The sequence below is a fragment of the Bos indicus genome, unplaced genomic scaffold (genome assembly GCF_029378745.1).
Source record: "Bos indicus isolate NIAB-ARS_2022 breed Sahiwal x Tharparkar unplaced genomic scaffold, NIAB-ARS_B.indTharparkar_mat_pri_1.0 scaffold_55, whole genome shotgun sequence".
In the NCBI taxonomy this organism is placed as follows: domain Eukaryota; kingdom Metazoa; phylum Chordata; class Mammalia; order Artiodactyla; family Bovidae; genus Bos; species Bos indicus.
In genome coordinates, this window is record NW_027223720.1 from 100,988 (window position 1) to 112,303 (window position 11,316).

At 47.4% G+C, this 11,316-nt stretch overlaps 1 protein-coding gene across 1 annotated transcript; it reads right to left on the reverse strand.

Moving 5' to 3' along the window:
* Nucleotides 1–4,600: 4,600 nt before the first annotated feature.
* LOC139181987 (melanoma-associated antigen B2-like) lies at nt 4,601–8,623 on the reverse strand. The gene is made up of 2 exons (XM_070785466.1): nt 8,551–8,623; nt 4,601–6,290 (listed from the first exon to the last, which is right to left on the reverse strand). The coding sequence occupies exon 2, from the start codon at nt 6,226–6,228 to the stop codon at nt 5,023–5,025; it is 1,206 nt and encodes a 401-aa protein (XP_070641567.1). The 5' UTR covers nt 6,229–6,290; nt 8,551–8,623; the 3' UTR covers nt 4,601–5,022.
* Nucleotides 8,624–11,316: the final 2,693 nt, after the last annotated feature.

An 11,316-nucleotide genomic window follows, 5' to 3' on the forward strand; every position in this document is an offset into this window, starting at 1 on the left:
ACAGTGAACTAAATGTTGCCTAGCAAGGACAATCATGTAACATTCACACCAGAGGATGTGACATAGAATGTGCTTGAGGTAGAATCTTTCCCAGTTGGAAACAACTCAGAATTCTTAGAATTTTTGTCATTGACCAGGATCTTCCCTCCCAGATACCTGTTCATCTAAATAACGAGTATTTCCACATACTAAAGTACCAACAAGAAATTTAGAACTTGCCTAGAATTTGCCCAATTACACACAAGATAAAATAATCGACTAGGTCCTTAAGGAGAGGTCTCTGGCTCCCTCAACCCAGGGTAAAGGTCACCAGTCCAGGAGACTGTGGATTCTCTCAGGCCCTCCATCTAAGGATCTGGCTATGCTCACCACTCCCACTGTCTCTCTACCCACCAGGCAACCTCCCTTGAAATGACCTCTCGCTGAAGGTTCTGCATTTTCCTAAGGCTCCAAAGCGAGACAGTGTATTAAAAAATGAAGACATCCGTTTGCTGACAAAGGTCCCTGTAGTCAAAGCTATGGTTTTCCCAGTAGTCATGTATGGATGTGAGAGTTGGACCATAAAGAAGACTGAGTGCTGAAGAACTGATGTTTTCAAACTGTGGTCTTGGAGAAGACTCTTGAGAATCTCTTGGACAGCAAGGAGATCAAGCCAGTCCATTCTAAAGGAAATCAACCCTGAATATTTATTGGAAGGACTGATGCTGAATCTGACTCCAATACTCCGGCCACTTGATGTGAAGAGCGGACTCATTGGAAAAGACCCTGATGCTAGGTATGAAAGATTGAGGGCAGGAGGAGAAGGGGGCAGCAGAGGGCGAGATGGTTGGATGGCATCACTGACTCAATGGACATGAGTTTGAGAAAACTCTTGGAGACAGTGAAGGGCAGGGAAGCCTTGTGAGCTGCAGTCCATGGGGTCACAAAGAATCAGACACAACTGAGTGACTGAGGATGCACACACGCACACAACACTCCATGATATGTATATATCATATATCTATCCATTGATACATCAACGGACACTTGGGCTGCTTCCCTGTATTGGTTAATGTGAATAATGCTGCAATGAATATGGGAACGAAAGTATCTCTTGGAGAGTCTAATTTTAATTCCTTTGGATTAAAACCCAGAAGTGGGCTTGCTGAATCATATGGTAATTCAATTTTTAATTTTTTGAGGAACCACAATACTGTTTTCCACAATGGTTGCACACATTGACATTCTCACTAACATTATAAAAGAGTTCTCTAAAGGCTTGCACTTAATCATCTTCCTCTGTCCTGGAGAGGGAGCAAGACAATCAACTTTTCAAATGATTGTTGTGGTAAAACCACTTAACATCAGATCTACTCACTTAAATATCTCTTGTTTCCTCTCTTCAATGTCACATTTAGTTTGGCATTATTATCATTATTGCTCTGGCTATGTATTACAATATAATAGTTGGACCTGAGAGTCCCTCTTAATGCTTCATACATTTCACAGTAATGAGAATAAAAAGGGAATTAAGAGCACAAGGTCAGAGGAGGCTTCCAGGAGTGAGAGGGTGAGCTTTAGACCAACTCAAATCAAGGGCCTATGGCCATCCCTGTCACTTAAACAGCCATGGAAAAGTTTGTCACATCATTAAACTCTCTGAGAGCGCCTCGGGCTCTTTAACTGTGAAGGGAGTTTGACAAGCCCTGTCTGGAAGGACTGCTGGCATGTGGTGGTAACTGTAAACCATCTGCCACAGTGCCTGGCAGGCACCATACCCCATCCCTTCTCAGGACTGGTGGCTATACTTTGCAACGAAGATCTCACCTCCCTTAGGCCTGATATAGGGCTTCCCTGATGGCTCAGCAGGAAAGGATCTGCCTGTGATACAGGAGCTGCAGGAGACGCAGACTCGGTCTCTGGGTCAGGAAGATACCCTGGAGGAGGAAATGGCAACCCAGCCTAGAATTCTTCCTTGGAATATCCCATGGACAAAGGAGCCTGGCGGGGTACACTCCATGGAGTCACAAAAGAGTCAGACATGACTTAGCAATTCAACAAGAAGAAGAAGGCCTGGTATAAAGAAGTGAGGGAGAGCCTTGCCTGACAGTCTTCTCCTGAGCTTTCTAGAACTGACATAAAAAGGGAGGGCATGGCTCTCCTTTGTTCCCTCTATTCAGGGGTGAGCAGACCCCTCAGTCTCCACTCAGGCTTCACAATCTGACTTCTGGTGGGCCTGGGGAATCCCTTCCTTCTTGACCTGAGGCCTATCTCCTCATAGTAAGCCCGATACCTCCCTGTGAACCTGGAGGAGGAAATAAGAATGGCCTTATCTAGCCACCCCTACCCATAGTCTCACAAGAATGAAAGCTGTGGCAAGCTCCTTGGGAATGACAGACGGTTCCTCTCAGGGTTCCAAATCGGTGTCCCAAATTTGACTCTCAGCCAAGCCCAAGACTCCCCCTTCTGTAGACATGGGAACACCACCATCAGACAAAACCCTGACTTTCCTGCTACTCCTCGGTCAGAGCTGAAGGGCCCCTTGGCCTGGTAAATCTGCCTGAGGCCTTCTAGGCTGAGAGTAGGGAAAATTCTGTGTGGCCATCCTGGTATTTGTGTTCCCACGTTCTTTGCTGTCCTCACTGTCTTGGAAAGAACCTGGAAATATTCCCCAACTGGAAACATTCCCTGACTTGCCTTAAAGCTTCTCCACCCAGGCCACTAGTTTCCTGATCCCTGAGGAAGAAGAGGAGTTTGCCTCATAGGGCCACCACAGGCCATGGTCTTCTGAGGCTAACAGGAGTGGAAGGAATATGTTCTGCCCCCACTGTTTTGAGGCTAGTGGTCTTTTCAAGAATTCAGGGTCCTTACCTTGACTTCTGGCACAACATGGAAATCATTCTTCTGCTGAGTTTCGGCTGCTCCCTTTGATCAGGATGAGGTTCCTTACCTCCATGTGATCCTCTGGGAGGAAGTGAGTAGGACTCACCATGTCACCAGGCCTAAGTGGCACAGTCTCAGGCCTGACAACAGGGACAGTGCCCTCTGTAGCCCCCTTCTTTCTGGGAGGGATCCTTTGCTGTCGGTCAGTATCATCAGTTGACTCCTGTTAGGAACGGGGTACCCTTCCTCAGCTGATACAGCCTCCCTCCATTAGCCCAAAGACTTTAAGGCCCTGAAGCCATTCGCCTTCAGAAACTAAGGGATAAACCTAGTCTGAAAGCCCTGCCTGTTCCCTCCCAGGGCCCATTACATTTGCAGGACTTTCTAAGGATTTATCTGTAATGGGGTAGTTGGTTGCCACACTCTTCATACAGGACTGTACACACGTCATGCCTGGGATTTCCACTCTCTGATGAAGAGCCAGCCTATAAACCAAGGTCATCTCCTTGAAACCCTCCAGGCAGAAGTCACGGGGCCCTTGAGCTGGCCAGCACTTCCCTATGCCTCCCAGGGCTAACTGGAGAGGAGGGACTAAGTGTAGCCCTGTCAGCTGTGGATTGAGGTGCTTCATGTCCACACTCTGGGTCCTCACTTTGACTCTGCACCCTTCCTGGGGCTCTATTCTCTGCAGATTCCAATGTCCCCACCTCCCCAGGACCTGAGTTGAAAGTGTTAACCACAGCAGCCCAGATAGTTCTGGACTTCATGGGCTTGCTAATGAGGACGGGTCTTAACAGGATCCTTCTGTTCTGGATGGGTCTTTCCATCACCCTCATTCAGGATAATCACCATCATTTCTGCAAGATTGATTCTCTTTACCAACCTCAGAACTCTGCGCTGAGACCAAGTTTCTTAGGTCTCTGAGAAGCCTAAAGAATAAGTGAGGCTATGCTAAGGCTAATAGGCTAAGCCTGCTGCTGCTGCTAAGTTGCTTCAGTCGTGTCCGACTCTGTGCGACCCCATAGACGGGAGTCCACAAGGCTTCCCCGTCCCTAGGATTCTCCAGGCAAGAACACTGGAGTGGGTAAAGTAGTGTAGAGCAGGAGTCTATTGCCAGTTGTCATTTACCAGCCTTGTACCAGCACAAGACCAAACTCTAACTCTATGAGCCTTGGGCTCTCCCCTGCGAACTAAGTTTGATAAGCCCTTTCTTGTCAGATTGGTGGAATATAAGTATTTATGGAAAGCTTATGTCATGGCATCTATCTCTATTGAGACATTAGGAGCAATAGCAGTTATTACTATGATTATCTTGACCTCAGATGTTACATCAGCTGGATTTTTTTTTCAATATATCAGATGTCAGAAACTATGCAGTGTTCCAAGTGGGGGAAAAAAAGACCCAACCTTCGAAATCAGCCAAAATTCCTCTTAGGAATGAAACCAAAGTAATATGTTCTCTCCAATCCCTCTTAACCCACTTCTTTCTTGTTCTTCCTGAAGTAGAGAGTATCTCAGCCTCTTCCATAGAATGACAGCATCTCTGAGAAACTATAATGAGTGGACAGAGGTTAGGACTTTTTTTGACTAAACATCACCAGTACAAGCATGAAGACTTCTTAAGAGCAGATTCTCAATATTTGTGTAAAAGAAGAGCCATGAATAAATCATTTGCTATAATTTATATCTCAAACATTCTTGAAAACCATAAACCATAAGCAGAGGCAAGTATGTGTCTTCTACATTTACAAAAAGGGAGACTAAACATAGAGTAAAGCCATCCAAAAACTGAAGAAATTTCAGCTATCTCCCTAACAATGTATCAATGTTCTGAGCCTCTATTAGCGTGGCGTCTTTCACATCTCTAAGGACAGTCTCATCCTAAAGTGATGTTATTCTCATCCTGGATCACAAAAGTGATGTGAGGATTTACAATATTTATTTGAGAACACAAAATTCTTACTCCTAAATTTGACAAACAGCAAAGTGTGTGTGACCCATGTTATTCATATACTTATATCATGAATCTAAATGACTTTTCTGTTGAAAAATTTTAATAACTGAAAATTGGGGGAAATAAAGTCAACAAGTTATTGATATCAGGAACACAGGTTGACCGGCTTCTCCAGCCACAAAGTGAACAACGGGCTTCAGATCACACTAGGGGCGAGATGAGCAGCTGGATGCGGCCCTGGGGCGTGCAGTGGCCAAAGCAGAAGGGCCAGCACTGGTTGAGGCAGCAGTGCCAGGCCTGGTTGAGGCAGAAGAGCAAGCAGCGGCTGAGGCAGCAGTGCCAGGCCTGGCCAAAGCAGAAGGGCCAGCAGCGGCTGAGGCGGCAGTGCCAGGCCTGGTTGAGGCAGAATTGCCAGCCCTGGCTTCACTTCTGGCTCCGGTGGTCTCTACTTCCTCTCTCCAAGCCTCCTCATATTGCAGCAGGAAGGCAGGATGGACTGAATCCTTGACCTTGGCCAAAAACTGCAGGACTTTCGTCTTGCTCGTTTCTGTGAGCGCTTTAGGACCCCAGAGGAACTCATAGCGAGGGGGATCGCTGCCGGGCACCTGGCGGTACTCCAGGTACTCTTCCCGCACCAGATCTTCTGTGATGAGCTTCCTGGGCTCTCCAAAGATGAAGTGACTTCTTCCATCATAGATGCCCAGCATATTCAGGAACTTCCAGATCTTCTCCTCAGGGGCGTGGTTGCCATTCAGGTAGATGACACCCAGCAGAGGCATCAGAAGACCATTCTTCGGCAGCCCCCAGTCACCTCTCATAGACTCACTGTCGCTGAGATCTAGGTTGCTCACCAGGGTATAGCAGTGACTGTTGGGCCTGATTTCCTTCAGCACCAGGCCAAACACCATCTCCATGTGCTCGGAGGCCCTTCTAAGGATCTCAGGGTATTGTTCCTTGTACCTTCTATTGATTTCCTTCAAAATTTCGGACCTCTTAATGAGCTCCCTCATCTTATACTTATACAGCATGTACGGCACCAATAGCTCTGCCTTCCTGGTCAGAATATCTGTGTGAGAGCTCACAGCAGCAGCTGAGGCCTGGGAGGAATTTTCACCTTCCTGAACTTGGCCCTCAGCACCTACTCCAGATCTCGAGCGTGCTGCGCCACCACCACCAGATCTTTTGCGTATAGCACCTGCAGCAGCACTGGTGGTGCCGTGGGCTCCCTGAGGCCCCTTCGGGGTGCCAGCAGCAGACGAGCTTGAGGGAGCACTCTCTGAATCAGGAAGGGAGGAGGAGGTGGTCTCTTCTCCCCCAGATGTGGTAGCCTGATCATGAACACCCTGGGTCTCAGTTTGGGTCTGGCGACGTTTCTCACGAGCACGGTGCTTACTCTTCTGCCCACGGGGCATGATGGCTGTGGGCAGGGACCGCAGGCAGGAGTCTGGGCCAAGAGACAGGTGACTGGGGGCACCTGGAGGATGGAGAATGAGGTGACATGAGCACCTTAAAACAGGGAGACTCTACCTTGGCTTAATCAAAGGCCGCCTCTGCAGGTGTCCTTGAGGACACTGCTCTAGGAACCCACAAGGCTCCTGTTTTCCTGCTCAGCATGGCCCCTGAGAATCCCAGAGGAAGAATAGTGGCCTAGCTTTTCCTCTGCGTCCTCTCAGCCCTGCTTTGGATTTACTCAGGTGCCAGCAGGTACTAGCAGTGGGGTTTTCTAAGTTCTACTTCAGTATTATCACGTCAAGTCCTGGTGGAACCTTGGCACCCTTCCCTCTGCTACTCTGATGTAGACACTTTAGACCTCCCCATGATCCAGAGGTAAGGGAAGGAATGCCTCAGTCGACCTCCCTGCCAGGAGATAGATATCCAGTGCTGAGAGCTCATTAGGGTCTTTTCTATCCTGAGTTCACTGGGATCATCATTCAAGGTCCTTACCTTGGCTCCTTAAAACGTTGGGCACCATTATCCATTTGCAGACTGGTGTCTGCACCTTCAGACTAGACATTTCCCCTCCTGTAGACTTCGTATAAAACAATAAAGAAGGGGCTCAGCCTCACAGCCCTTCCCTGAGATTTCCTGGGCTGAAATCCGAGGGTGGGATGGATGCACTGAGTCCTCACTCAGGTTCCTCTATTGGGCTCCTGGTAGAGAAGCTCAACTTTCTCCTGAAGTAAAGACTGCTTGATAGTAAAAGCCAATGACTCCGTGTCCCAAAATCAGGAAGTGAAGATGACCTTATCTTACCAAACACGGTCTCCTGAGAACAAAATCTGGTGCAGGCAGGTTGATGTCCCTGTGGACCCTCACAAGATCCCAATTCAAGGGCTAAAATATTTTTTTGCTTCTGGTTTCTCCTATATGTCTTTTTGAAAATAAATTTATTTTTTACAATACTAATTTATAATAGTGTACCAGTTTCTGCCACAAATCAATATGAATCAGCCATAGATATAGCTATGTCTCCTCCATCTTGAAACTCCCTCCCATGTCAAACCCCTCTTAAGCTTTCAGAGCACTGGCTTTGAGCTCCCTGGTCATAAAACTACTTCCTATTGGTTATCTATATTCCATATGGTAATGTGCACGTTTTCAATGTTACTCTCTCAATCTGCCCCTCCCTCTCCTTTCCCCACTGTGTCCATGAGTCTGTTCTCTATGTCGGCATCTCCAGGCTGCCCTGCAAATAGGTTCATCAGTATCATCTTTCTGGATTCCATATATATGCATTAATATATGATATTGGCTCTCCACTTTATGAATTAATTCACTCTGCTTAAAAAAACTAGGAATAAAACTACCACATGAGCCAACAATCCCACTAGTGGGCGTATACCCTGAGGAAATGGTAATGGAAAAAGACACTTGTACTCGTCTTCACTGCAGCACTATTGACAACAGCCAGGACACAGAAGCAACCAAGCTCTACATTTGACTCATGACAGGGTCTAAGGTTTCTCCCTCTGCTGACCACTCCATTCAGACCAAGACCCTTACTTCCCCATTAGCCCGCAGTGGGGACCAACATTATCCTTGAGGTCTCCCAGGGATGATGACAGGGAGATGTGGTCCGAATGACATGGTGTGGAACATCCACAGCCCCCAAGGTTCTCACCATCCACCAGGACACCTGAAACCCTCCCTTGCCAACCTGAGGCTGCCCCCACTGACCTGGTCTCTCACTTCCCTGAGATGTCCCAGGAAGTGTCATGTCAAAACACCCAATTCTCCCAGCCCTCAAAATAGGACTGGCACTTTCTGTGACTCTATTTCTTATGGGAGGAGCCCCCATCCTCACTCAGCATCACAGCCATTAATACTGTTGTGGACTAGGTCCCTTTTGTTGAACCAGGTTTATTCCATTACAGCAGGGCTCTCACTTCCCCAAAACCACCTCCAGTGGACACCAGGGGGCACCACAGTTGGGCAGCTCTACCCGGGGCATCTTAGAGCCCAGTACACAGGGGCCGCTCAGTGTGGTCCCCTTGGCGGTGTTGAAATCTGCTCATCAACCCTCAGGGCCCTCATCTAGGTCCTAGAGCTCCTCCAGGGGTAGAATCCGGACCTAACCCTGCAGACCAATGCCATAGCTTTCGACACTCTAAACACATTCAGCCAATAGCTCTGAGGGACTCATAAGAGCCATATCACAGGGGTGGGATGTGGATGGGTCACTTTTATTACTGGGAGGGTTGGAAAAGTCCCATGAGCTACATTCAGGTCCTCACCTTGGTTCCAGAAGAGTACTGGACACTAAGTCTCTGCCATACGGTCGCCGTGGCTACCGGTTGAACCGCTCGCTTTCAAAGCGGAAGTGGAGGGAGCTGCGTAAGGTCCTACGTGGGATCTCCCAGGGATGACGGCAGGGGCAGTATGCTACGGGAACCCAAGTAGCTCAATATTCATCCATCCTTGGGTCCTCCTTGTGCAGTGTATCAAAGCCCAAGATGCCCGCTCCTATGAACTCGTGTCTTCCAGCTCCCAAACAGAGCCCTCGCCTTCCCAAGTCCCTAGTGGTGGGAGCCCAGCTCTGCTCTGAGCATCTCTGCTTGTCAGGTGGGTTGCCACTCTGTGAGCCTCCTTCGTTGGGGGAGAGATCCTCTCACTAGCACTGATGGTCCTCACCTTAAGTCTGGTTATGGTCAAGACACCCGGATCTGCAGATCTGGGTTCTGATCTGGCTAGAGGAGACTCAGCCCTCCCTAAGATCACACAGGTTGAATGAGTGGCTCCCTCTGCAGGGGTCCTCAGTAACACTCAGCATTGCATGTGAGGTCCTCCTTGGATTCAGGTCCCTCGCTCTGCGAAACTGCAGCTGACTGTATTAGACAGAGGTCTCACCTCGCTAAGACTTTCGAGGTAGAAATCAACCTGACATCTGTGCCCAGAGTTTCCTGGGGACCACAGCATCAGTGATTTTCCAGGGCCTCCTTTTATAGGGTGTGTTACTGTGAGTCCACTTTCAGGTCCTCACATTGACACATGACGAATCCTGTAACTCCACTCTCTGTTTTATGAAGCTTCTTGTCTTACATCAAAGTCCTCGTCTCCTGAGAATTCCAAGTTGGAAGTCAGGATGACCTTCATGTGATCCTAGTCCATCAGGGCCTCTGAGAATAGACAGTGGGGATGCAATCTGAGTCCTTCTGATTCCTCTTGCTTAGCATCCTCACTACATCTACCACAGCCTGGGACTGCTCCTTCTACTGATCTAAGATTCCTCTTCTTAGTCTTTGGGTGACCACTATATCAAGGGGTGATTGTCTCCTTATTCCTCCTTCATGGAGGTTCCCATATCAGCTTCTGTCCCTCAATTAAAGGCTTCCTGGGGAATGCATATTCCTACAAACAGTGAGCAGTTACCCTCTAGCAAATCTTGGAGAAAATGGGTCTCAGTCCCAAAAGTGATATAAGATTAGGAAAATGCAGCAGAAATTAAGGAACTCAGGACAGATGTTATGATGTCAAAGAGATAGAGGTGATATATTCCTGCTCTTCAGCCAGATTTAGGGTGTGTGCTTAATCACTCAGTTATGTCTCACTCTTTGTGACCCCATGTACTGTAGCTCCCCAGGCTCCTCTGTCGATGCAGATTCTCCAGGCAAGAATACTGAAGTGTGTTACATGCCCTCCACCAGGGATTGTGCCCAACCCAGCGATCGAACCCAGGTCTCCCGCATTGCAGGTGCATCCGGTACCATCTGAGTCACCAGATTTAGGGTTAGTTCTAAAATATTTACTCTCGGCACCTCCCTGTTGGTCCAGTGGTTATGCGCTCCCAATGCAGGGGTCCTTGGTTTGATTCCTAGTCATGTAACTTGATCCCACATGCCACAACTAAAAATCTCACATCCAACAACTAAGAGTTTACGTGCCACAACTAAAATCTCACATTCCACAACTAAAGAGGCTGCATGTGGCAACAAAGATTCTGAGTGTCACAACTAAGTCCCAGAGCAGTCAGAAAATAAATAGAAATAACTATTTTTAATTAAAACAAATAAAATTACTTTCTACATAGAAGGATAGTGCCAGATAATCTTGTAAGCCCTCAATACCTTGAGGGTGTCTGAATTTGCACATGCAGGTGATCATAGGCTAACTGACCATTACCCCCTTCTCTCCTTTATTCACAGCTCTTAATTATTTTGGTGTTTGTATTGCATTAGCTATGTATTCCATCCCAGTGTTTTTGCCACAGAGTCCTTCTTTCTGTCACTCAAGATACATGTTTGAGTGCTAGAAGACAGTGAATTAATTGACTCATGAGCACCTCAGGCCGGGACAAGTGGAAGGGTACATGCTGTGGGCAAATCAGACCAGCGCTCTAGTCCCAGCTCTGTCTCTTATCAGTTGTGTGGACTTGGGTCCATCCCCAAACTTGGGGAGCCTCAGGTGAAGTGGCTTTTGTAGGACTACTGGCATGTAGCTAAAGCACCTGGACCACACTGAGACTTTACACGATATCTATTTTTACTATGATTATGATTAGTTTCATCCTGGAGGATACCACCGACCCTGAGGAATCTTTTAAATCCAGAAGATGTCAAAGAATCTTTGGCATTCTAGCACATGGAACACCAAATCAGTCCAAAATGCTGTTTAGAAAGAATCTTTCATTTCCACTACTAGATCGTATTTTGAGTGAGGGGGTAGTTTTTTAACTGGAAAAAATTCAAAGAATCTATATATGGAATTTAGAAAGATGGTAACAATAACCCAGTGTATGAGACAGCAAAAGAGACACTGATGTATAGAACAGTCTTATGGATTCTGTGGGAGAGGGAGAGCGTGGGAAGATTTGGGAGAATGACATTGAAACATGTAAAATATCATGTAAGAAACGAGTTGCCAGTCCAGGTTTGATGCATGATACTGGATGCTTGGGGCTAATGCACTGGGACAACCAAGAGGGATGGTATGGGGAGGGAGGAGGGAGGAGGGTTCAGGATGGGGAACACATGTATACCTGTGGCGGATTCATTTTGATATTT